At 36.3% G+C, this 27,992-nt stretch overlaps 3 protein-coding genes across 3 annotated transcripts; all 3 read right to left on the bottom strand.

Annotated features, from left to right (window-relative positions):
- Positions 1-4,757: 4,757 nt before the first annotated feature.
- LOC110625801 (probable glutathione S-transferase parC) lies at positions 4,758-5,627 on the bottom strand. The gene is made up of 2 exons (XM_021771451.2): positions 5,207-5,627; positions 4,758-5,139 (listed from the first exon to the last, which is right to left on the bottom strand). The coding sequence occupies exons 1-2, from the start codon at positions 5,525-5,527 to the stop codon at positions 4,795-4,797; spliced, it is 666 nt and encodes a 221-aa protein (XP_021627143.1). The 5' UTR covers positions 5,528-5,627; the 3' UTR covers positions 4,758-4,794.
- A 6,680-nt stretch (positions 5,628-12,307) lies between these two features.
- LOC110626138 (probable glutathione S-transferase parC) lies at positions 12,308-13,292 on the bottom strand. The gene is made up of 2 exons (XM_021771896.2): positions 12,876-13,292; positions 12,308-12,808 (listed from the first exon to the last, which is right to left on the bottom strand). The coding sequence occupies exons 1-2, from the start codon at positions 13,194-13,196 to the stop codon at positions 12,464-12,466; spliced, it is 666 nt and encodes a 221-aa protein (XP_021627588.1). The 5' UTR covers positions 13,197-13,292; the 3' UTR covers positions 12,308-12,463.
- An 8,192-nt stretch (positions 13,293-21,484) lies between these two features.
- On the bottom strand, positions 21,485-22,527 carry LOC110626139 (probable glutathione S-transferase parC). The gene is made up of 2 exons (XM_021771897.2): positions 22,054-22,527; positions 21,485-21,986 (listed from the first exon to the last, which is right to left on the bottom strand). Exons 1-2 carry the CDS (start codon positions 22,372-22,374, stop codon positions 21,642-21,644), a joined length of 666 nt encoding a protein of 221 aa, XP_021627589.1. The 5' UTR covers positions 22,375-22,527; the 3' UTR covers positions 21,485-21,641.
- Between the last annotated feature and the right edge of the window lie 5,465 nt (positions 22,528-27,992).

The raw sequence follows: 27,992 nt of genomic DNA, 5'->3' as shown, positions 1-27,992 counted from the left end.
CCTGGTTCTCGTCCAGATGGCTTATAATTCAGTAGGAGTTAATCTCTCACAACCTTCGGTTCCAATCCTTCGAGGAATCGACAATTATGATATCTGGAGTGTCAAAATGAAAACTCTTTTCCTTTCCCAAGAGTTATGGGATTTTGTGGAGAATGGTTACAACGAAACAGCATCCGCTGAAACTCTCAAAGACTTGCTGAAGAAAGATAACAAAGCTCTTTTTCTCATCCAACAAGCTGTAGATGATGCTATTTTTCCTCGAATTTCTGCTGCAACAAAAGCGAAAGTAGCATGGGATATACTTCACACTAACTACCAAGGTGTTGAGAAGGTGGTTACAGTAAAGCTGCAGACACTTCGCAGGAAGTTTGATTGCTTTGTTATGAAGGATAGCGAGTCTATGCATGAATATTTCAATAGAGTAATGGAAGTTGTAAACCAAATGCGAAAGTACGGGGAGCGGTTGTCTGATCAAAAGGTTGTGGAGAAAATTTTGCGGAGTTTGCCCAAGAAGTACGAGTCTGCCGTAGCTGCAATAGAAGAATCGAAGAACTTAAGCACCCTGACTATTGATGAGTTGATGGGTTCTTTACAATCCCATGAAGATAGGCACCGCGGTTACGAAGAAGATGATGTAGAAAAAGCCTTTCATGCCAAATTGCAGATATCTAAAGAAGGAGAAAATTATAGCAATGACCATAATAATCGCGGTGGACATTCTTTGCATGGAAGAAGAGGAGGCAGAGGTAACAGAGGGGGTGGACGAGCTGGTGGTCAGAGTCAGAATTACAACACTGAAACCAGTAAAGGTGAAAATCGTTCCCGTAATTTTACATGCTATAATTGCGGGAAACAAGGTCATATAGCAAAGTATTGTCGACAGAAAGGAAATCAAGCAAATTTGGTCGAGCAAGAGAATAAAGATGAATGTGAAAGTTTATTTCTTGCTGCCTTGGCTACTAAAGAATGTGATTCTAATGTGTGGTATATGGACAGTGCTAGCAGTAAACATGTGACTGCTAATTTGGGGGCTTTTGTTTGTTTGGATAAGTCCTTCAAATCCAATGTTAAAATGGCGGATGGAACAATTCGTCAAGCCCATGGCAAAGGAATTGTGAAGATGAATGATTGTGAGATTAAAGATGTTCTCTACGTGCCTGATTTGGACTCAAGTCTTTTAAGCGTCGGTCAATTTATGAGAAAAGGGTATTCACTCCTGTTTGAAGATTTCTCAAACAGCTGAACTTATACATGCTGATGTTTGCGGGCCGATGCGTACTTCATCTCTTAATGGCAGCAGGTACTTTGTTGTCTTTGTAGATGATTATAGTCGAATGACTTGGGTTTTCTTTCTTAAAAATAAATCAGAGGTGCTGCCAACATTCAAGAAATTCAGGAGCGTGATTGAAAAACAAAGTGGCAATGCAGTAAAAATTTTGCGGACGGATCGAGGAGGTGAATTTATCTCTGCAGAATTTGACAAATTATGTGAAGATTTTGGGATTCAAAGGCAGCTTACAGCAAGTTATACTCCCCAACAAAATGGGGTGGCAGAGAGGAAAAATAGAAGTCTTGTGGAGATGGCCAAGAGTATGTTGAAAGCCAAAAATCTTCCAAAAAGTTTTTGGGCAGAAGCTATTCATACTGCTGCCTACATTCTTAACCGGAGTTCTACATCAGCTTTATCAAATCAAACACCATTTGAAGCTTGGAATGGGTGGAAACCAAAGGTAAAACATTTTAAGATCTTTGGTTGTGTTGCTTATGTGTTAGTGCCATCTCAAAAGAGAGGAAAACTTGATGAAAATAGTGTGAGGTGTATTTTTGTGGGTTACAGTATGGAAACTAAAGGTTATCGTTTTTATGATCCTCTTTACAAAAAATTAATAATTAGCCGTGATGTCATTTTTGATGAGAAAAGTGAATGGAGTTGGAGTGAGATGCAGCCAGGGGTACATTTTTCACAAAATAATGAAGAATTTATTCCTGAACAAATTCAAAATGAAGGTAACAATGGTGGTTCAGATTCATCATCTCCAAATACTCCCATTTCCAGTCCTTCTAGTTCGACATCATCCTCTTCATCAAGTACACCTCCACGAAAATGGAGATCCTTACAGGAGGTTTATGAGCAACTTGATGAATGTCATCTTGTGGTCACTCAAGAACCAAGCAGTTTTGAAGAAGCAACAAAAATCATAGAATGGCAAAAGGCAATGGATGAAGAGATGGATGCCTTAGAGAAAAACAAAACGTGGGAGTTGGTTGACTTGCCATTTGGTAAAGAAGTTGTGGGGCTGAAATGGGTGTACAAGGTAAAACACAAGCCTGATGGGTCTATCCAGAGACACAAAGCTCGGTTAGTTGCACGTGGTTATATGCAGCGTGAAGGTGTTGACTTCGAAGAAACATTTTCTCCAGTGGCAAGGTTTGACACTATTCGAGCTACTCTTTCTATTGCTGCTTATCTTAACTGGAAAGTTTTTCAGTTTGATGTCAAATCGGCCTTTTTAAATGGTATTTTGGAAGAAGAGGTTTATGTGCAACAACCGAAGGGCTATGAAATTTCTGGTGAAGAAAAGAAAGTGTACAGGTTGAAGAAAGCTCTCTACGGCCTCAAGCAGGCTCCGAGGGCCTGGTATGGGAGAATCGACTCACATTTTTGCAGAAATGGTTTTCAAAAGAGTGCAAGCGAGCCCACTTTGTATGTCAAGAGAAAAGCAGACAATGAGGTATTGATCATTTGCCTTTATGTGGATGACTTAATCTATACTGGAAATAGTATTGAGTTATCCACTGAATTTAAGAAGATTATGGTGACCGAATTTGATATGACTGATTTGGGACTCATGAGTTATTTTTTGGGTTTGGAAGTGAGTCAAGGTAAAGCTGGAATTTTTGTTTCACAACAAAAATATGTGAATGATCTGCTTACAAAATTTAACATGAAAGATTGCAATTCAGTCACAACTCCAATGATCACAAACCATAAATATTGCTTGGATGATGGAGAAGAGAAAGTAGATTCTCAATTATATCGGAGTTTGGTGGGAAGTTTACTTTATTTGACAAATAGTCGTCCGGATATTTTGCAAGCAACTAGTCTCCTGTCAAGATTTATGCAAAGTCCGAGCAAGGTTCATTTTGGTGCTGCGAAGAGAGTGTTAAGATACTTAAAGGGAACCTCTTCTTATGGGCTGTTCTATTCTAGCTCAGACAATTTTAAATTGTATGGTTTCTCTGACAGTGATTGGGCAGGTTCCTTGGATGACCGTAGAAGTACTACAGGATATTTATTCTTGCTTGGGTCTAGTGCCATATCCTGGAGTTCTAGAAAACAACCATCCACAGCATTATCGTCGTCTGAAGCTGAATATATGGCAGTCACCTCAGCAACTTGTCAAGCTATTTGGCTCAGACGAATTTTGCAAGATATGAAGTTTGAGCAGAAAGAAGCAACTGTTATCTACTGTGATAATCAGTCCACAATTTCAATGGCCAAAAATCCAGTTCATCACCAAAGGACAAGGCACATTGATATTCGTCATCATTTTATAAGGGAGCAGGTTGCGGAAGGAAGTATCCAGTTAGAGTTTTGCAATTCAAGAGAGCAAGTAGCTGATTTGTTTACAAAAGCTCTTCCTCTTGAGAAGTTTGCATATCTCAGAGATAAGTTACAAGTTATAGATTTTTGCATTAAGGAGGAGTATGTTAGATAATAATGCAAAAATATTTACTGCACTTTTACTGTTAGTTTTAATAAGTCAATGTTTGTTATTTTAGTTCCTATTTTATTGTTGACGTGAGATATTTAGTATCCACGAAATCTGGGTTTTTGATCATTTTGTGATTGTATTTAAAGAGCATTTGATGAATAAAAGGATATCCCATTTTTCCTCATATTCTCTGTTCTGCTCTGTTTTTATTAACAGGATCAACACTGGGATTTGCTTGTTAACTGGGTTCATCTGTAGAAGAAGAGGACTCTTGTTGGTTAAATCTTCTGGTCTGGACTCATAATTTAATCCCTTTTCAGCCAAGGCTATCCTCACCCTTGCTGCGAAAGGACTAGGGTACCACTCCAATAGAATTAGCTCGTCGGCCTGGGACATTATTGCAGAAATTGAGAAGAAAAGTGGAGATAGTAGATGTGGGAATTGTTTTCTCTGTGAGATTGCTATGAAATTGAGGCCTAGGCAAGCTTTTTTATATTGCAATTTCATTTGGTTGAGGAATTTTGTAGCTTTCAAATGTTGTCATTGCTCACGTCAATGTTCAACTAACCCAGCAACCATGCTTATATAATATTTCCAAGTTCTACTCTCATTTTATATTAGAATTTATGTCAATTCGTTTTTAACAAGTTTATGTAGAAATACAAACTCTAAGTTTGAATTTACTTAGGTCAAGAATCACATCTTCTAAACAATGAAATTATTGGGTGTTCATAAAAAAATAAAGAAAAAAAAAACTACCTAAAGTTAAAAAATAAAATAAAATTTATGAATTTTTTATTTTCAGCCAATTTATTAGGATATTTAGCGTAGCAGTTCAAAAAGGGAAATAAATTCATTGCTATTACACTATCCACTACCACGGAGGAGCCCAACCCTAAACTTAGCAAAATCGTATTCATTTCCCTTTCAAAAAGGGAAATTTTTATTTTCAGCCAATTTATTAATTATTTGGAAATGAAAACAGATTTCAATACAAGAACACTGAAACAGAAACACACTCTAGTCTAGTGTGCCAAAGAGTATATCAAGCAGCTAGCTTTGCTCTCATCGAAGGTCTCTACTCAGCCCCCAACTCCTTCCTTATCTCCAAAACAACTTCATAAACCTTGCTCGGCTCGCATAAAGACTTAGCCACACTCTCCTTCTGCAAGCATCTCTGAGCCCACTCCAGGAGCTTAGGGGACTCCACAGCCATGCTAAAGTTTCCCAGTTTCTCAAATGCGTAAAACACGCTATAGAATGGAATGAGCGCCACGTCTACATAGCCGAAGCTTTCACCTCCGAAGTAAGCCTTGTCTCCAAGCTCTCCCTCCAATGTTTTAAAGCATTCAATCAACTCCTTTGTTGAAGCTTCTTTCGTTTCGCCTTTTGATGCCCACAGCATCCGCCCAATTGGGTAAATCTGCAGGCAATCCAATTTCAATAATTGCCAACAAAAGATAAAAGAATTTAGAGCTTAGTTAACTGACCTTCTTGTCGATATAGTCAGCCCAGAACCTGGCATGTGCTCGTTGGTAAGGATCAGAAGGCAATAATGGAGATTTGTGGTTCCAGATTTCATTAATGTATTCAACTATTGACATTGATTCACAAATGGGTCTGCCATTATGGATCAACACTGGGATTTGCTTGTGAACTGGGTTCATCTTCAGAAGAAGAGGGCTCTTGTTGCTCAAATCTTCTTCTTTGGACTCATACTTTAATCCCTTTTCAGCCAAGGCTATTCTCACCCTTGCTGCGAAAGGGCTAGGTTGCAAATCCAGTAGAAGTAGCTGATCAGCCTGGGCCATTGTTGCAGAAATTCTAGTAGTTTTTTAGTTATCGATCTGTGATGCTTTGGAAGCTGAGGCGTAGGCAAGGTTATATATAATGCAAAATTAAGTTTGCATAGAATAGTCCTCGTACATGTCGTCGTAGAATAGTCATTGTACATGTAGTTCTAGTTACTTCCAAATGCTGTCATTGCTACAATCACATTTCAAACTTATAATTTTCCTAAGTCATATTTAGCAGCTCCAATTTCTATCTCATGCTCTTATTTTACTTCGGCTAATTTTACAGTTTAGTCTTGGAGATACAGCAAAATTTAGCAATTTAATTATTTAAAGAAAAATATTTTTCACTTTTTATAGTGTATTGTATTGTGATGCTTAGAAAAATAGATTAATAAAAAATAGTTTATTAATTAAATTAAAAATTAAGTGATTTTAAAAAATAAAATAATTTTTTACATTGTAAAAATTATTTTATTAATACATCTGCATATAAATTTTAAATAAATTTTACTCTTTTTATCTCATAATTTTTATTTATCTTTTACTTTTTGATTGTCTCAAAATTATTGTCCATTATCTTTGTTAGACTATAAAAGCATATAATTTGAATATTATAATTCTATTTTATTTTATTTTATTTTTAAAAAATCTCTTATATTATTTTTAATATTTAATAAATTTTAATATATTTAAAATGAGTATAATTGAAAAGCTAATAAAAGAATTTATATTTTTTATTATGTGTGAAAAAGTAAAGTGTTCAAAAATAATGAAATGGATGAAATATTTTTTAAATTAAAATTAAATAGTAAAAATAAATTATTTTATTAAAAATATTTTTCAACTACAAATCATTTTCTCTAAATAAAAACTTATTTTCTAAATTTTTATTTATTAACAAAATAATCATCTAAATTTAGCTTTCTTTTCTGCCATAAGACAGAGAGTGGTTCATCTGTCATGATCGTTCCTCACCATAGTCAAACTATAACTGAGTTATTTATTTTTTCATTTGTGGTTTGCAAGTCTTTATTGTTCTAGCTACTTCTAAATGCTGTCATTGCTACCATCACATTTCAAACTTATAATTTTCCAATTCATATCTAGCAGCTCCAATTTCTACCTCATTCTCTTATTTTACATCGGGTAATTTTATGATTTAATTTTGAAAATATGCTAAATTTTAATCTTTATTTAAATAATAAAAAATTTAGAGAAAAATATTTTTTACTTATTATAGCGTACTGTATTGTGATGTTTGAAAAAATAGATTAACAGAAAATATTTCATTGATTAAATAAAAAATTAAACCATTTTAAAAGATAAAATAATTTTTATTATTTTATTTCACTGACGGATTGCACTTGAGTCCACTGACCCAAAGGGGACATTCTAACCCAGAAGTCATCAAACCCACTCTCTCTATGACTCTCAGAACAACAAATGAATGAGAAGCACCGGGGTCTAATAAAGCATACACATCAGAACAACCAATGATGAGAGTACCTGACACCACAGTGTTAGACGTGTTAATTTTCCTCCTGCTGTGTCATAGTGAAGATCCGAGCTGGAGCTGAAGGACCTTCACCACGGGAACCTGCTGAAGAAGAGGCTGCCCCTCTCCCTCTGCCTCTGCCCTGAGTCGTGGCTGGAGCTGATGGCTGTGGCATACTGCCTGGAGCTGTTTGATGGGACGGTGCTGTAAAGGCTGCCCTAGGACACTCACGAGCTATGTGTCCCTCCTGACCGCACCTGAAACAGGCTTACCACACCTCATACACTCTGGAACCTCTGTGCCTAAGCTCGATCCACCACCTAATCCCAGACCTGCCTTTAGCTTATTCCAGAACTTGTTCTTCTTTGGATTCTTAGTGGAGCCACTCCACTTTTTACTGCCTGAAGCTGCTGCACTCTGAGAAGAGGGATTTGACTTATCCCTGCCTGGGGTCTTAGAACCCGAAGACTGTGCCACTGGCTGTTTCACTGTCCCCTGTATAATGGCACTAGCCTCCATCTTTCGTGCTATATCCACCACTGTGTGGAAACGCTCCCTCTCTGCTGTTAGGATCAAGGAGGAATACCTAGGATGAAGCCTCATAGTGTACCTCCTAGCCTTCTTCTGATCTGTGTCATAGGCCTGACCCACATATTGCAGCAACTCCAAGAACCTGTTAGTATACTCATCAACACTCATATCATCTGTCTGCTTTAGCTGCTCAAACTCTATCATCTTTAACTCTCTGGAACTATCTGGAAAAGCCCATCCAGCAAACTCATTTGCAAACTCCCCCCAGGTCATGTTATCCAGTCTAGGGTCCACATAGTTATTAAACCACTCTTTTGCTTTCTTGCACTTCAGAGTGAACCCCGCCATCTGAATGGCTCTGGTATCATCTGCCCCCAGCTCATCTGCTATCATTTTCACCGTTTTGAGATACTCAAATGGATCATCTCCTGGTTTGTACTTAGGAGCATCCAGCTTTAGGTAATCGGTCATCTTTACCTTGCTCCTCTCAGATGGGCTAGGTTGAGGTGTTTGGATAACAGGAGCTACTGGTTCTACTGGTGGTGGAGGAGGTGCAGAACTCCCTGGAGTAGGGTGTGCTGGACTTAGGTAGAAGGGTGAGGGTGGATACATGGGGTACTGTGGATATGGTGGGTAAAAAGGTGAATAAGGCATAAAGGTGGGATATGGGTTAAAACTAGGATAATCCGATGTACCTCCCATCGAATACCCTGGACCATGTGGAAAGGGCTGGTATTGGGGTGGATAACCAAACCCTGAGGCCTGAGCGCCTCTAAGTGATGATCCCATACCCTCCTCAGACATGCCAACACCCAACCCTCCATCTCTTCTTTGGTCAACATCCATTGCTTCCCTCCCATCACCTAATCTTCTACCCTGCTCTGTTTCCCTTCTGCTTTCATCAAAAGACCTTCTAGGGTCCCTTGATGTTCTGTCTCTGCCTGTTCTCTGAGACATTGCCCTTGGCAAAGCAGGGGGACGGGCATCCATGCCCTCATTCTTTGGTGGAGCTCCAGTCAATCTAGCAGATCGACAAGTCCCTCTCATCCTGACTTCTGAAAACATAACATACACACATAAACATTAGCAACATATGGTCCATAGGGAAACACATGAACCCTCATCACATACATAGCATATCATTAAATGCACATGCATAAAATCATGGCATTGCACATCATTATTAAGATAGGACTCTACATCCTATCCTAGTGGACATGATCTTTCCTATTGTGCTTACCCTTTCTATAACCTCTATGAGCCCGATACTCTATAGGTCCGATCATATGAACCTAGGGCTTTGATACCAATCTGTAACGACTTGAAAACCGGACCGCTACCAGCGCTAGGATTCAGGTCGACTTAAGGTCGCCGGAACCCGTAGCAAGCCTATTGTGCACTCTGTGTACCTGTTAAATCCCATACATGATCATACATTTCCATAAAAATTTTGAACTTTTGCATTTACCAAGCTTGACCTATGCATGCACTAACTCTGTGAACATAAAACCACATACTAGAGCTCTCATCATAAGCTCTAGATGGGTCATCATCAAATAACAAGCTTGGTTCTCATCATAAATTACAATAAGACATAATGAAATGATCATGCACACAAGGGATAACATACTCTAGGGCCAAGCACAATACTATCTTCATATACATTACATCATCTCTATACATTACATTATCTCTGTGTACAATACATCATGTCCACTACTCTATACTATTACATAAACCTTTATCCTTGCTGTTACTCAGTCTTCTCTCAGGCCCTGAAAACATAGGGGTAGGGAGAGGGGTGAGCTACTAGAGCCCAGTGAGCAGAACAATAAAAATATTTAATAAAACATGCTATCATGAAATGCGTCATAGTACAAGTAAAGCACATCATGGATGGACTGACCCAAAAATCCCTCTGCTCTGTGCCCGGCCCTCAAAGGAGCTACTCAAGACTTCTGTTACATACAATATACATTGTGCTCGGCTCTCAAAGAGCTCCTCAGGACTTCTGTTACATGGAAATAATAACCAGAGGGCTAAAGGGTCTCCATGTTGTCCATCCCCATCGACAATAAACAATGCAATGCATCACCTTCGTGAACACTAATGCAATACACCCTAGTATAACATGGCATTTATGATGCATGAATCATACTCAAAACTTTGCATTTATGTAAAAACACAGTTCAGTTCCACTCACCTCTAGCAACTGCTGGGCAGTCTCTGTATCTCTAACTCTGTGGGCCTCTTGGGTTCCTCGGGTCCGTACCTACACAGGTGGACTCAAATGAGGAACCGGGAAGGAATTCAACCCATTCGCCTTGTGGACGCGCCCGGGGAGAATCAGAGGCCGTTACGCATGGGCAACGATCTGATTTCCTCGTACGTCCATATCAACGTGACAGGGACAGGTGGCCCAATGACATACATTCTGTTACACGTCACTAGCAGACAAAAGGAAACATATAAAAGGAGAAATACTCTCCTCTAGGTCTAAGCTTTTCTAGTTTTACAGAACCCTTGTAAAAACCCTATTATCTGGATCTCAGATCATCAGATCTTATTAAATCTCGGAGACTACCTTATAAATTGGCTTATAAATTTTATACTAGAAGTCAGCTTTCATTTGGAATTGAAATGAATTTCTCCCACGGAAGAAAGAATAAGAGAGAAAAAGAAGAGAATTGAGAAAAAAAAAAAGTAATTGTTTTTTTTCTATGAAATTTTAGTGGGTTTCTCTAAATTTTATTTTCTATAGTTTTATTTTATTTTATTTTGATTTCCATTTGTTAGCTTCTTTTTTGTCTTCCGACAGAGAATGGTTCTTGCCATGATCATCCCTCGCCATAGTCAGACGATAATTGAGTCTTTTATTTGCTTTCTGCTTTTTTTTTATTTGTGTTCTGCAATTCCTTATTGTTTGTTTGAATTTTGTGAAGACTGACTATCTCACTTTCACCGACGAAAAGGACTTTCTTAATATCGATGTTATATCTTTGGAACTGCACCGCTGCATCCAATGACTCACACTCCCTTTGACCGATGATCAACTGAGCTCTAGATATCTCTTTTCTATCGTGCTCTGATCTTTGCTTGGTTTATCAGTGTTGATATTCTTGAGAAATTTTATAATTTTCATTATTGCATGTCAGTCTATTATTGTGAATTCTACTATTTTCGACTGTCGTTATTGTCTCGCTTTACTTGTGCTATGTTACTCGATGTTGATAATGGTGGCGGTGTTATAATTGTGCGATATTGGAATGGTGCGGATAAATTTTGGCATGCAGTGGTGGATTGGATTGAATTAGTTAGTGCAGGTTGGCTTATAAATTCAGGTCGGGTCGAACCGGTGTGGTGATTGTGAGTTGAATTTAAATTTATAATTAACTAAATTTTAAGTTGATTTTCTTGTATCCTTTGAACCCTCTTACTTTACCTTCTTGGCTTCTAAATGCAATAAGATATGCATTACTACAAAAAAAAAAATGAATTTCTCCAGGAAAATTTCTGCCATTGCTTTCATTAAATAATAAAAAAATTTGACTTTCTTTATAATATAAAACGCTGCCTTCATTTTAATATTATTTCTGATGTAAAATAATTGATTTTCAAAGAAACAATAAAAAAAAATCGTATTAATGTCATAAAAACTAATACAAAGACATTATAATATAAATTAAGATATGATATTTCCAAGTAAAATAGCTGCATTAATGTCATTGCTCACGTCAATGTTCAACTAACCCAGCAAGCCATGCTTATATAATATTTCCAAGTCAAAATAGCTGCATTAATATATGATGACGTAGAGTCATCTGGGTCCTGGGTTCACACTAGTGAATATTGTCCGCTTTGGCTCAAGGCCGCATGGTTTTACTTAAAACGCGTCCACTGGGGTTTCAAGGGCAGAGACTTATAAGGCCTTCTCCCTTTGAACCTCTTTCCGATGTGGGATACTTTTGATCCACCCGCATAGGGCTCTTTCCCCCCATACAGGCCTGAGCGTACTCGCTCAGCGCACCGTACTCGTGAGGACCAGGGTTGTTTCCCACAAACGGCGTCAATTGATGATCTGCGATCCAGAAAATAGGGTTTTACAAGGGTTCTGTAAAATTGGAAAAAGCCTCCTTTCTAGAGGAGAGTATTTCTCCGTTTATATGTTTTTTTTTGTCTGCTAGTGACGTGTTAACAGAACGTATATCATTGGACCACCTGTCCCTGCTACGTTGATACGGACGTACGAGGGAATCAGATCTCTGTCCCATGCGTAACGGCCCCTGATTCTCCCCGGGCGCGCATGCGTATGGACCCACATGACGAACAGGTGGGTCTCCCTCCTGATTCCAAACTGGACTGGAAGATAAGTCACGAGCCGAGGCCAAGAAGGATCTATTAATGTCATAAAAACTAATACAAAGACATTATAATATAAATTAAGATATGATATTTCCAAGTAAAATAGCTGCATTAATGTCATTGCTCACGTCAATGTTCAACTAACCCAGCAAGCCATGCTTATATAATATTTCCAAGTCAAAATAGCTGCATTAATATATATACCTTTCCGAGAAAAATTTAGCCATGAAATTGTATTTGGATTCTACAAAATCTTTAACAAGTTTATGTAGAAATACAAACTCTTTAAGTTTGAATTTAGTTAGGGTTCAAGCGTTAGGGTTTTCAAGAATCACATCTTCTAAACAATGAACTTATTGGGTGTTCATAAAAAATAAAGAAAAAAAAACTACCTAAAGTTAAAATATAAAATAAAATAAAATTTATGAAATTTTTATTTTCAGCCAATTTATTAATTATTTGGAAATGAAAACAGATTTCAATACAAGAACACTGAAACAGAAACACACTCTAGTGTGCAAAAGAGTATATCAAGCAGCTAGCTTTGCTCTCATCGAAGGTCTCTACTCAGCCCCCAACTCCTTCCTTATCTCCAAAACAACTTCATAAACCTTGCTCGGCTCGCATAAAGACATAGCCACACTCTCCTTCTGCAAGCATCTCTGAGCCCACTCCAGGAGCTTAGGGGACTCCACCGCCATGCTAAAGTTTCCCAGTTTCTCAAATGCGTAAAACACGCTATAGAATGGAATGAGCGCCACGTCTACATAGCCGAAGCTTTCACCTCCGAAGTAAGCCTTGTCTCCAAGCTCTCCCTCCAATGTTTTAAAGCATTCAATCAACTCCTTTGTTGAAGCTTCTTTCGTTTCGCCTTTTGATGCCCACAGCATCCGCCCAATTGGGTAAATCTGCAGGCAATCCAATTTCAATAATTGCCAACAAAAGATAAAAGAATTTAGAGCTTAGTTGACTGACCTTCTTGTCGATATAGTCAGCCCAGAACCTGGCATGTGCTCGTTGGTAAGGATCAGAAGGCAATAATGGAGATTTATGGTTCCAGTTTTCATCAATGTATTCGACTATTGACATTGATTCACAAATGGGTCTGCCATTATGGATCAACACTGGGATTTGCTTGTGAACTGGGTTCATCTTGAGAAGAAGAGGGCTCTTGTTGCTCAAATCTTCTTCTTTGGACTCATACTTTAATCCCTTGTCAGCCAAGGCTATTCTCACCCTTGCTGCGAAAGGGCTAGGTTGCAAATCCAGTAGAAGTAGCTGATCAGCCTGGGCCATTGTTGCAGAAATTCTAGTAGTTTTTTAGTTATCGATCTGTGATGCTTTGGAAGCTGAGGCGTAGGCAAGGTTATATATAATGCAAAATTAAGTTTGCATAGAATAGTCCTCGTACATGTCGTCGTAGAATAGTCATTGTACATGTAGTTCTAGTTACTTCCAAATGCTGTCATTGCTACAATCACATTTCAAACTTATAATTTTCCTAAGTCATATTTAGCAGCTCCAATTTCTATCTCATGCTCTTATTTTACTTCGGCTAATTTTACAGTTTAGTCTTGGAGATACAGCAAAATTTAGCAATTTAATTATTTAAAGAAAAGTATTTCTCACTTTTTATAGTGTATTGTATTGTGATGCTTAGAAAAATAGATTAATAAAAAATAGTTTATTAATTAAATTAAAAATTAAGTGATTTTAAAAAATAAAATAATTTTTTACATTTTAAAAATTATTTTATTAATACATCTGCATATAAATTTTAAATAAATTTTACTCTTTTTATCTCATAATTTTTATTTATCTTTTACTTTTTGATTGTCTCAAAATTATTGTCCATTATCTTTGTTAGACTATAAAAGCATATAATTTGAATATTATAATTCTATTTTATTTTATTTTATTTTTACAAAATCTCTTATATTATTTTTAATATTTAATAAATTTTAATATATTTAAAACGAGTATAATTGAAAAGCTAATAAAAGAATTTATATTTTTAATTATGTGTGAAAAAGTAAAGTGTTCAAAAATAATGAAATGGATGAAATATTTTTTAAATTAAAATTAAATAGTAAAAATAAATTATTTTATTAAAAATATTTTTCAACTACAAATCATTTTCTCTAAATAAAAACTTATTTTCTAAATTTTTATTTATTAACAAAATAATCATCTAAATTTAGCTTTCTTTTCTGCCATAAGACAGAGAGTGGTTCATCTGTCATGATCGTTCCTCACCATAGTCAAACTATAACTGAGTTATTTATTTTTTCATTTGTGTTTTGCAAGTCTTTATTGTTCTAGCTACTTCTAAATGCTGTCATTGCTACCATCACATTTCAAACTTATAATTTTCCAATTCATATCTAGCAGCTCCAATTTCTACCTCATTCTCTTATTTTACATCGGGTAATTTTATGATTTAATTTTGAAAATATGCTAAATTTTAATTTTTATTTAAATAATAAAAAATTTAGAGAAAAATATTTTTTACTTATTATAGCGTACTGTATTGTGATGTTTGAAAAAATAGATTAACAGAAAATATTTCATTGATTAAATAAAAAATTAAATCATTTTAAAAGATAAAATAATTTTTATTATTTTATTTCACTGACGGATCGCACTTGGCCCACTGACCCAAAAGGGACATTCTAATCCAGAAGTCATCAAACCCACTCTTTCTATGACTCTCGGAACAACAAATGAATGAGAAGCATCGGGGTCTAATATAGCATACACATCAGAACAACCAATGATGAGAGTACCTGACACCACAGTGTTAGACGTGTTTTCCTCCTGCTGTGTCATAGTGAAGATCCGAGCTGGAGCTGAAGGACCTTCACCACGGGAACCTGCTGAAGAAGAGGCTGCCCCTCTCCCTCTGCCTCTGCCCTGAGTCATGGCTGGAGCTGATGGCTGTGGCATACTGCCTGGAGCTGTTTGATAGGACGGTGCTGTAAAGGCTGCCCTAGGACACTCACGAGCTATGTGTCCCTCCTGACCGCACCTGAAACAGGCTGTAGTCCCGAGACGACAAACTCCCCTGTGCGGCTTACCACACCTCATACACTCTAGAACCTCTGTGCCTGAGCTGGATCCACCACCCAATCCCAGACCTGCCTTTAGCTTATTCCAGAACTTGTTCTTCTTTGGATTCTTAGTGGAGCCACTCCACTTTTTACTGCCTGAAGCTGCTGCACTCTGAGAAGAGGGATTTGACTTATCCCTGCCTGGGGTCTTAGAACCCGAAGACTGTGCCACTGGCTGTTTCACTGTCCCCTGTATAATGGCACTAGCCTCCATCTTTCGTGCTATATCCACCACTGTGTGGAAACGCTCCCTCTCTGCTGCTAGGATCAAGGAGGAATACCTAGGATGAAGCCTCATAGTGTACCTCCTAGCCTTCTTCTGATCTGTGTCATAGGCCTGACCCACATATTGCAGCAACTCCAAGAACCTGTTAGTATACTCATCAACACTCATATCATCTGTCTGCTTTAGCTGCTCAAACTCTATCATCTTTAACTCTCTGGAACTATCTGGAAAAGCCCATCCAGCAAACTCATTTGCAAACTCCCCCCAGGTCATGTTATCCAGTCTAGGGTCCACATAGTTATTAAACCACTCTTTTGCTTTCTTGCACTTCAGAGTGAACCCCGCCATCTGAATGGCTCTGGTATCATCTGCCCCCAGCTCATCTGCTATCATTTTCACCGTTTTGAGATACTCAAATGGATCATCTCCTGGTTTGTACTTAGGAGCATCCAGCTTCAGGTAATCGGTCATCTTTACCTTGCTCCTCTCAGATGGGCCAGGTTAAGGTGTTTGGATAACAGGAGCTACTGGTTCTACTGGTGGTGGAGGAGGTGCAGAACTCCCTGGAGTAGGGTGTGTTGGACTTAGGTAGAAGGGTGAGGGTGGATACATGGGGTACTGTGGATATGGTGGGTAAAAAGGTGAATAAGGCATAAAGGTGGGATATGGGTTAAAACTAGGATAATCCGATGTACCTCCCATCGAATACCCTGGACCATGTGGAAAGGGCTGGTATTGGGGTGGATAACCAAACCCTGAGGCCTGAGCGCCTCTAAGTGATGATCCCATACCCTCCTCAGACATGCCAACACCCAACCCTCCATCTCTTCTCTGGTCAACATCCATTGCTTCCCTCCCATCACCTAATCTTCTACCCTGCTCTGTTTCCCTTCTGCTTTCATCAAAAGACCTTCTAGGGTCCCTTGATGTTCTTTCTCTGCCTGTTCTCTGAGACATTGCCCTTGGCAAAGCAGGGGGACGGGCATCCATGCCCTCATTCTTTGGTGGAGCTCTAGTCAATCTAGCAGATCGACAAGTCCCTCTCATCCTGACTTCAGAAAACATAACATACACACATAAACATTAGCAACATATGGTCCATGGGGAAACACATGAACCCTCATCACATACATAGCATATCATTAAATGCACATGCATAAAATCATGGCATTGCACATCATTATTAAGATAGGACTCTACATCCTATCCTAGTGGACATGATCTTTCCTATTGTGCTTACCCTTTCTATAACCTCTATGAGCCCGACACTCTATAGGTCCGATCATATGAACCTAGGGCTCTGATACCAATCTGTAACGACATGAAAACCGGACCGCTACCAGCGCTAGGATTCAGGTCGACTTAAGGTCGCCGGAACCCGTAGCAAGCTTATTGTGCACTCTGTGTACCTGTTAAATCCCATACATGATCATACATTTCCATAAAAATTTTGAACTTTTGCATTTACCAAGCTTGACCTATGCATGCACTAACTCTGTGAACATAAAACCACATACTAGAGCTCTCATCATAAGCTCTAGATGGGTCATCATCAAATAACAAGCTTGGTTCTCATCATAAAATACAATAAGACATAATGAAATGATCATGCACACAAGGGATAACATACTCTAGGGCCAAGCACAATACTATCTTCATATACATTACATCATCTCTATACATTACATTATCTCTGTGTACAATACATCATGTCCACTACTCTATACTATTACATAAACCTTTACCCTTGCTGTTACTCTGTCTTCTCTCAGGCCCTAAAAACATAGGGGTAGGGAGAGGGGTGAGCTACTAGAGCCCAGTGAGCAGAACAATAAAAATATTTAATAAAACATGCTATCATGAAATGCGTCATAGTACAAGTAAAGCACATCATGGATGGACTGACCCAAAAATCCCTCTGCTCTGTGCCCGGCCCTCAAAGGAGCTCCTCAAGACTTCTGTTATATACAATATACACCGTGCTCGGCTCTCAAAGAGCTCCTCAGGACTTCTGTTACATGGAAATAATAACCAGAGGGCTAAAGGGTCTCCATGTTGTCCATCCCCATCGACAATAAACAATGCAATGCATCACCTTCGTGAACACTAATGCAATATACCCTAGTATAACATGGCATTTATGATGCATGAATCATACTCAAAACTTTGCATTTATGTAAAAACACAGTTCAGTTCCACTCACCTCTAGCAACTGCCGGGCAGTCTCTGTATCTCTAACTCTGTGGGCCTCTTGGGTTCCTCGGGTCCGTACCTACACAGGTGGACTCAAATGAGGAACCGGAAAGCAATTCAGCCCATTCGCCTTGTGGATGCGCCTGGGGAGAATCAGAGGCCGTTACGCATGGGCAGCGATCTGATTTCCTCGTACGTCCATATCAACGTGACAGGGACAGGTGGCCCAATGATATACATTCTGTTACACGTCACTAGCAGATAAAAGGAAACATATAAAAGGAGAAATACTCTCCTCTAGGTCTAAGCTTTTCCAGTTTTACAGAACCCTTGTAAAAACCCTATTATCTGGATCTCAGATCATCAGATCTTATTAAATCTCGGAGACTACCTTATAAATTGGCTTATAAATTTTATACTAGAAGTCAGCTTTCATTTGGAATTGAAATGAATTTCTCCCACGGAAGAAAGAATAAGAGAGAAAAAGGAAGAGAATTGAGAAAAAAAAAAAAAGAAGAAAGCAATTGTTTTTTTTATGAAATTTTAGTGGGTTTCTCTAAATTCTATTTACTATAGTTTTTTTTTTATTTTATTTTGATTTCCATTTGTTAGCTTCTTTTTTGTCTTTCGACAGAAAATGGTTCTTGCCATGATCATCCCTCGCCGTAGTCAGACGATAATTGAGTCTTTTATTTGCTTTCTGCTTTTTTTTTTTTTAATTTGTGTCCTGCAAGTCCTTATTATTTGTTTCAATTTTGTGAAGGCTGACAACCTCACTTTCACCAATGAGAAGGACTTTCTTAATGTCGATGTTGCATCTTTGGAACTGCACCGCTGCATCTAATGACTCACACTCCTTTTGACCGATGATCAACGGAGCTCTAGATGTCTCCTTTCTATCGTGCTCTGATCTTTGCTTGGTTTATCAGTGTTGGTATTCTTGAGAAATTTTATAATTTTTATTATTGCACGTTAGTCTATTATCGTGAATTCTACTATTTTTGACTGTCGTTATTGTCTCGCTTTACTTGTGCTATGTTACTCGACGTTGATAATGGTGGCGGTGCTATAATTGTGCGATATTGGAATGGTGCGGATAAATTTTGGCATGCAGTGGTGGATTGGATTTCTGTGAATTAGTTAGTGCAGGTTGGCTTATAAATTCAGATCGAACCGGTGGTGGTGATTGTGAGTTGAATTTAAATTTATAATGAACTAAATTTTAAGTTGATTTTCTTGAATTGTATCCTTTGAACCGTCTTACTTTACCTTCTTGGCTTCTAAATGCAATATGATATGCATTACTACAAAAAAAAAATGAATTTCTCTAAGGAAAATTTCTGCCTTTGCTTTCTGATCAAGCATAATTTAGCCACATTTTTATTATATTTATTACTGTTTATTTACACATTTTTCTAGCTTAATTTGTGTTTTTGTTATGTTTTTACAGAAAAGGATGAAATTGGGAAGTTAGAGAAAAAGTGAAGAAAAAGCTGGAAAAGTGATTGGGTCTGAGTGATTTGGCCAAATCACTCGCAGGAACTGGCCAAATCACTCGCAGAGACAGAGACAGAAACTGGACTGAATCCCAGAAAGCGATTGGGGCAGATTGGGCAAGTGATTTGCCCAAATCACTCGCAGAAACTGCCCAAATCACCTTGACAGCAGAAGTTGACAGCAGAGCGGGAAAAGTGCAGAAATTAGAAATTCGAATTATCAGAAGTCCAAATCCAACTCAATCACTACCAACATAATTCCAGGAGCCACGAGACAATTTCTCACCTAAGGAATTCCTTTTACAATTAAAATCCACATCCAAAGAGGAATCAAAGACCAAGTCAATAAGGGATTTCAAAACCCTAGATGGATGAGAGTCTCCAACTATAAAAGAGCAACCTCCAAACCAGCAAAGGGATCTCTTTTCTGCATCTGCCATCTTCGGAAATTCTCCAGCAACACAGTAGAAACTTTCCTTCTTTCTTTTCTTCTTTATTTTTGTGTATTTTAGTCACCATGAGTGGCTAAATTCATTATTTTCTAGTTGAAGTTGAGAATATTCAGATTTGTGATGAATTGGGAGGTTTAATACTCCATTGTTGAACTCTTGCTTGTTTCAATATTTATGCAATCTGATCTTTTCCATAATTATTACTTTGCTTTTAGAATCAATAAGGGCCCATTGCTTTTAAATTGCTTAAGTGATAAATTGTTTGAATGATTTAGGTCCGTAATTGCTTAAATTGTTTGAACATAAATATAATCAGTTGCATAACCTAGCCTTGACCACGCGGTTGGCAAGGATAGAATTAGGTTTCTCTAAGTCTTAATGCGATCAACGGTTGTTCGATGCTAAATGCCCCAAGGACGTTCCTTGGCAACTTGTTGATCAGTGTTTGATTAGCGAACGTTTCCTAATAGAACTAAAACTAAGGAGGAATTTGGATTGTAAGAAGCGTCTTCCACAACCAAAACTGATTTATTGAAATCAAATAGGAGTCTTTAATAATCAATGATCAATTCTGAACAAACTGAATTAGGCTCACACTTCAGCTAGAATCTCTTTCCCATTGATATTCTCACTTATTTAAATTATTCTTCTCTTTTGCTTTTAGCTTTTAACTCATCAAAACAAACCCCCCTCTTTTACTTATTTGTTATTACTTGCCTTAGTCATTATTAGGAAGATACTTGGTGTCAATTCCCTGTGGTTCGACCCTATTGCCACTATCTGCAAATTTATTTGTTGATTGATAATAGGTTATTTTTGACGGCTTCGACAACCGCCTATCACTTTCATTAAATAATAAAAAAAATTGACTTTCTTTATAATATAAAACGCTGCCTTCATTTTAATATTATTTCTGATGTAAAATAATTGATTTTCAAAGAAACAATAAAAAAAAAATCGTATTAATGTCATAAAAACTAATACAAAGACATTATAATATAAATTAAGATATGATATTTCCAAGTAAAATAGCTGCATTAATGTCATTGCTCACGTCAATGTTCAACTAACCCAACAAGCCATGCTTATATAATATTTCCAAGTCAAAATAGCTGCATTAATATATGATGACGTAGAGTCATCTGGGTCCTGAGTTCACACCAGTGAATATTGTCCGCTTTGGCTCAAGGCCGCATGGTTTTACTTAAAACGCGTCCACTGGGGTTTCAAGGGCAGAGACTTATAAGGCCTTCTCCCTTTGAACATCTTTCCGATGTGGGATACCTTTGATCCACCCGCATAGGGGTCTTTCCCCCCATACAGGCCTAAGCGTACTCGCTCAGCGCACCATACTCGTGAGGACCAGGGTTGTTTCCCACAAACGGCGCCAATTGATGATCTGCGATCCAGAAAATAGGGTTTTACAAGGGTTCTGTAAAACTGAAAAAAGCCTCCTTTCTAGAGGAGAGTATTTCTCCTTTTATATGTTTTCTTTTGTCTGCTAGTGACGTGTTAACAGAACGTATATCATTGGACCACCTGTCCCTGCTACGTTGATACGGACGTACGAGGGAATCAGATCTCTGTCCCATGCGTAACGGCCCCTGATTCTCCCCGGGCGCGCATGCGTATGGACCCACATGACGAACAGGTGGGTCTCCCTCCTGATTCCAAACTGGACTGGAAGATAAGTCACGAGCCGAGGCCAAGAAGGATCTATTCATCGGGCCTAATTAAGAGGTTAAGCCGGCCTGATTGAGGAAATTGGTTGGAGTCCGATCTGAAGGGGAATGGGTTGGACCAGTTTCACGGGGAAGGCCTTGGACCCCCCAAATGATGGGCTCACGATATGGGTCTGGCCCCAGTCCGAGGTGGAGAAATCCAGCGGTCATCAATATATATACCTTTCCGAGAAAAATTTAGCCATGAAATTGTATTTGGATTCTACAAAATCTTTAACAAGTTTATGTAGAAATACAAACTCTTTAAGTTTGAATTTAGTTAGGGTTCAAGCGTTAGGGTTTTCAAGAATCACATCTTCTAAACAATGAACTTATTGGGTGTTCATAAAAAATAAGGAAAAAAAAAACTACCTAAAGTTAAAAAATAAAATAAAATAAAATTTATGAAATTTTTATTTTCAGCCAATTTATTAATTATTTGGAAATGAAAACAGATTTCAATACAAGAACAGTGAAACAGAAACACACTCTAGTGTGCAAAAGAGTATATCAAGCAGCTAGCTTTGCTCTCATCGAAGGTCTCTACTCAGCCCCCAACTCCTTCCTTATCTCCAAAACAACTTCATAAACCTTGCTCGGCTCGCATAAAGACTTAGCCACACTCTCCTTCTGCAAGCATCTCTGAGCCCACTCCAGGAGCTTAGGGGACTCCACAGCCATGCTAAAGTTTCCCAGTTTCTCAAATGCGTAAAACACGCTATAGAATGGAATGAGCGCCACGTCTACATAGACGAAGCTTTCACCTCCGAAGTAAGCCTTGTCTCCAAGCTCTCCCTCCAATGTTTTAAAGCATTCAATCAACTCCTTTGTTGAAGCTTCTTTCGTTTCGCCTTTTGATGCCCACAGCATCCGCCCAATTGGGTAAATCTGCAGGCAATCCAATTTCAATAATTGCCAACAAAAGATAAAAGAATTTAGAGCTTAGTTAACTGACCTTCTTGTCGATATAGTCAGCCCAGAACCTGGCATGTGCTCGTTGGTAAGGATCAGAAGGCAATAATGGAGATTTGTGGTTCCAGATTTCATCAATGTATTCAACTATTGACATTGATTCACAAATGGGTCTGCCATTATGGATCAACACTGGGATTTGCTTGTGAACTGGGTTCATCTTCAGAAGAAGAGGGCTCTTGTTGCTCAAATCTTCTTCTTTGGACTCATACTTTAATCCCTTTTCAGCCAAGGCTATTCTCACCCTTGCTGCGAAAGGGCTAGGTTGCAAATCCAGTAGAAGTAGCTGATCAGCCTGGGCCATTGTTGCAGAAATTCTAGTAGTTTTTTAGTTATCGATCTGTGATGCTTTGGAAGCTGAGGCGTAGGCAAGGTTATATATAATGCAAAATTAAGTTTGCATAGAATAGTCCTCGTACATGTCGTCGTAGAATAGTCCTTGTACATGTAGTTCTAGTTACTTCCAAATGCTGTCATTGCTACAATCACATTTCAAACTTATAATTTTCCTAAGTCATATTTAGCAGCTCCAATTTCTATCTCATGCTCTTATTTTACTTCGGCTAATTTTACAGTTTAGTCTTGGAGATACAGCAAAATTTAGCAATTTAATTATTTAAAGAAAAATATTTTTCACTTTTTATAGCGTAGTGTATTGTGATGCTTAGAAAAATAGATTAATAAAAAATAGTTTATTGATTAAATGAAAAATTAAGTGATTTTAAAAAATAAAATAATTTTTTACATTTTAAAAATTATTTTATTAATACCTCTGCATATAAATTTTTAATAAATTTTACTCTTTTTATCTCATAATTTTTATTTATTTTTTACTTTTTTGATTATCTCAAAATTATTATCTATTGTCTTTGAGATTATAAAAGCATACAATTTGAATATTATAATTCTATTTAATTTTATCTCATTTTCAAAAAATCTCTTTATCTTATGTTATTTTTAGTATTTAATAAAACTTAATATATTTAAAATGAGTATAATTGAGAAGCTAATAAAAGAATTTATATTTTTTATTATGTGTGAAAAAGTAAAGTGTTAAAAATAATGGGATGGATGAAATATTTTTTAAATTAAAATTAAATAATAAAAAATAAATTATTTTATTAAAAATATTTTTCAACTACAAATTATTTTCTCTAAATAAAAACTTATTTTCTAAATTTTTATTTATTAACAAAATAATCATTTAAATTTAGCGTAAATATTAAAATTAAAAAATTAACTATTATACAAATAAAATTTAAAAGATTAAATTATTATAATTTAATAATTAATTTTAATAAAATAATACTTTAAACTAAGTTATTTTATATTAAAATAATAAGTTATATTAAAATAAAAAAAAACTAACTTATAGATCTTATTAAATTTCGGAGGCTACTTTATAAATTTGACTTATTAATTTTATACAAAAGTAAGTTCTATTTGGAATTAAAATGAATTTTTTTTATATATTTACAGATTTAGTTTTACAATAAGTATATGTGAGTAAATTTGAGAGATTTCAGGTTTTATTCTACCAATTTCCGATTTCCAATGAATGAGAGAGAAAATGAAAAACAAGAGGGAAAAAAACAAAGAGAATTGAGGAAAAAAAAAGGGAAAACAATTGTTACTCTCACAAAATTTTAGTGCTTTTTCTCTAGATCTTATTTCCTATGGTGCTTTTCTTTTTTATTTTGGTTTCCATTTGTTAGCTCCTTCAGATAGAGAGTAGTTCCACTCCTTCAGATAGAGAGTAGTTCCACCTGTCATGATCGTTCCTCACCATAGTCGAATGATAACTGAGTTTTTTATTTACTTTTTGATTTGATAAATCTTTTTCTCCTTTTGCTCCATAATAGATCTGACTTTCTTCTTTGTCCATCATATGAGTCCATCAAATGTGTCTCTCAATATTCTGTTTGATGAAACGACCTGCAAAATAAGGAAAAACAGTCAGGAGTCTACCGGGATGCCCCGGTGGAAACCCTCCAACGTTTAAGTCAGATTTTATGAATTAGAGTAGTATCTTTAGGCAAGAGTTGATAAAAAATGGAGTTCAGGAAAGAGCAAGAAGAAGAAGAGGAGAGCCCCTTTTTTCCTGCCCCCCACATCTATAGTGCTACCTGTCTGTGTCTTTCAGGCCTGTACGTACGGACGTGTCAGGCCCTTCTCCACGCAAGCGGCCATTTAATTTACCTGGCACGCATGCGAACAGGGTTGGTGAGTGATTGGGCCTACTTCCCTATTGGACTTGTGTTCGTATCTGATCCGGATTGTCCTGGGTCGCTGGCCCAGGCTCGTGAAGTTGAGCCGTCTTTCGAGCATATGATCTAATGGGCTTTAGACCTGTGACGTTCTTTTGGATCCGACCTTATTCTTGAGCTAGAAAAGATATGGAGGTTATTACTTTTTATTTTTTATTTTTTATTTGTGTTTTGCAAGTCTTTATTGTTCTAGGTACTTCTAAATGCTGTCATTGCTGCCATCACAATTCAAACTTATCATTTTCCAATTCATATCTAGCAGCTCCAATTTCTATCTCATTCTCTTATTTTATATCGAGTAATTTTATGATTTAATTTTGAAAATATGCTAAAATTTAGCGATTTAATCTTTATTTAAATAATATAAAATTTAAAGAAAAATATTTTTTTACTTATTATAGTGTATTGTATTGCAAAAGTTAGCAATTTAATATTTACTTAAATAATAAAAAATTTAGATAAAAATGTTTTTCGCTTTTTACAGCGTATTGTATTGTGATGTTTGAAAAAATAGATTAACAGAAAATATTTTATTGATTAAATAAAAAATTAAGTCATTTTAAAAAATAAAATAATTTTTTATATTTTTTAAAAATTATTTTATTAACAATTCTACATATAAATTTGTTAATAAATTTTATTCTCTCTATCTCATAATTTTTATCTATCATTTATTTTTTAATTATTTTAAAATTATTGTCCATTTTTCTTTTTTAACTATTAAAACATATAAATTAACTATTATAATTCTATTTAATTTTATTTTATTTTCAAAAAATCTATCATACCATCTCTTATAGTATTTAAGAAAACTTAATATATTTAAGATGGGTATAATTAAAAAACTAATAAAAGAATTTATATTTTTTAATATAATTAGAAAGGTAATAAAAATTAATAAATTTTATAAAAGCTAATAAATTAAAATTAAATAATAAAAAATAAATTATTTTATTAAAAATATTTTCCAACTACAAATGATTTTCTGTAAGCAAATAAAAACTTATTTTCTAAGCTTTTATTTATTAACAAAATAGTCATCTAAATTTAGCATTTAAATTGAAAGTAAATATTAAAATTAAAAAAATTAAACTATTATAAAATTTAAAATTTGAAAGATTAAACTATTATAATTTAATAATTAATTTTAATAAAAAAACTTTAAACTAAATTATTTTGTATTAAAATAATAAGTTATATTAAAATAATAAAAACTAACTTATAGATCTTATTTAGGGATGTATAAGGGTAGGGTACCCGCGAAATTGAGGGTACCCAAATCCGAACCCGATTATATATAAAATTTTCGAATCCTTCCCAAATCCGTTTAGTATTTTAATTTTACTATCCGTACCCGTTCCAAATCCGTTTAACAATACCCGTACAATACCCGAATCCAATCGAACCCAATTTTTTTAAATTGAATTCAATGAAAAAAATTTAAAAATTTAGATCTTATAACCCAAATATCAAACCCTAAATTAGAAAATTTGCACAACCTGAATTAGAAAATTTGCACAACCTGAATATCAATCTCAATTATCTATTCAACTAAAACTATTCCTAAGATATGCACAACCCAGCAGTAGAAATATTGGAGACATACCCAGTAGAAATATTGAAGAGCAATAATCAAATAGCAAATATCCAAATAATCAAATTAATAGTTCATAAATTCTAAAATTCTTTAATAACAACTAAAAATTCTTTAACAATATGCACATAAAAGATCTGATTATCAAAAAATTTGATTGCAAACCTATTCCAGCCAAAGGAGATGTCGCCGACGCCGATTGTGGAGAGGCGGGGAGAGGAAAGAGTTGTCTCCGACTGAGAAGTGGGAGATATGGGGAGAGAGAAGATTGGCACTCGTCAGTGAAATGGGGGAGAGAGGCGTTGACTGGAAAGTGGGACTGTGGGAGATGTTAACGACTGGAGAGAGGAGATATTGATGACTGAGGGAGAAGAAGATCACAAAACCCTAACACGAACAAAATATCCCAATCCAATGAATTCCAATACCTGAAAATTAAACTCGATTCCGATTCACCGAGTTAGGGAAAGGAGCTGAGTCGTTTATAGGAGGAGAAGAATCGTTAATCACCGAGTTAGGGAAAGGAGCTGAGTCGTTTATAGGAGGAGAAGAATCGTTAATACCGCAATATAAACAAATGACTGGCGAGGAAGAACAGTGAGCTCCTGCATTACTACGGTGACTGCGGACGGGCGGATGAAGAAGAGAGGAGAGTGAAGTGGAGGAGAGAGGCCGATTGGGAATTGGGAATTGGGAATTATAGGAAGGGAAGCAGGGAGAGAGGCGCAGACTAAGAGAGGGTAGTGAAAATGAAAAAAAGGAATTATGGATCAGGGTTAGAGTTAGGGTTAGTTTTGTTATATACTAATCGGGTTCGGGTAACGAGTATCCGATAGTCTAATTCCGAACCCTATTCGAATCCGAGACGGGTAAAATTTTTCAAACCCGAATCCGCCCAAATCCGTTTTGTAAAAACCCAAATCCGTTCTAATAGGATTTGGGCGGATCGGGTACCCATGAAAACCCGCCCGCCTGACATCCCTAATCTTATTAAATCTCGGAGACTACCTTATAAATTGGCTTATAAATTTTATACTAGAAGTCAGCGTTCATTTGGAGTCCAGGAAAGAGCAAGAAGAAGAAGAGGAGAGCCCCTTTTTTCCTGCCCCCCACGTCTATAGTGCTACCTGTCTATGTCCTTTAGGCCTGTACGTACGGACGTGTCAGGCCCTTCTCCACGCAAGCGGCCATTTAATTCACCTGACACGCATGCGAACAGGGTTGGTGAGTGATTGGGCTTACTTCCCTATTGGGCTTGTGTTCGTATCTGATCCGGATTGTCCTGGGTCGCTGGCCCAGGCTCGTGAAGTCGAGCCATCTTTCGAGTATATGATCTAATGAGTTTTGGACCTATGGCGTTCTTTTGGATCCGACCTTATTCTTGGGCTAAGAAAGATATGGAGGTTATCACTTTTTATTTTTTATTTTTATTTCTGTTTTGCAAGTCTTTATTGTTCTAGGTACTTCTAAATGCTGTCATTGCTACCATCACATTTCAAACTTATCATTTTCCAATTCATATCTAGCAGCTCCAATTTCTATCTCATTCTCTTATTTTACATCGGGTAATTTTACGGTTTAGTCTTGAAAATACCGTAAAATTTAACGATTTAATATTTATTTAAATAATAAAAAATTTAGAGAAAAATATTTTTCAGGGTACTGTATTGTGATGTTTGAAAAAATAGATTAACAGAAAATATTTCATTGATTAAATAAAAAATTAAACCATTTTAAAAAATAAAATAATTTTTTACATTTTTTAAAAATTATTTTATTAACACTTCTATATATAAATTTATTAATAAATTTTATTCTTTTCGTCTCATAATGTTTGTTCATTTTTAATTTTTGATTGTTTTAAAATTATTATCCACTTTTCTTTTTTAACTATAAAAATATAAAAACATATAAATTAACTATTATAATCCTATTTAATTTTATTTTATTTCCAAAAAATCTCTCATTTAATGTCTTATAATATTTAACAAAACTTAATATATTTAAGACGCGTATAATTGGAAGACTAATAAAAAAATTTATATTTTCTAATATAATTGG

This window comes from Manihot esculenta, chromosome 11, assembly GCF_001659605.2.
Source record: "Manihot esculenta cultivar AM560-2 chromosome 11, M.esculenta_v8, whole genome shotgun sequence".
Lineage (NCBI taxonomy): Eukaryota > Viridiplantae > Streptophyta > Magnoliopsida > Malpighiales > Euphorbiaceae > Manihot > Manihot esculenta.
Note: the sequence above shows the minus strand (reverse complement) of the source record. Positions and strands in the feature narration are given on the sequence as shown.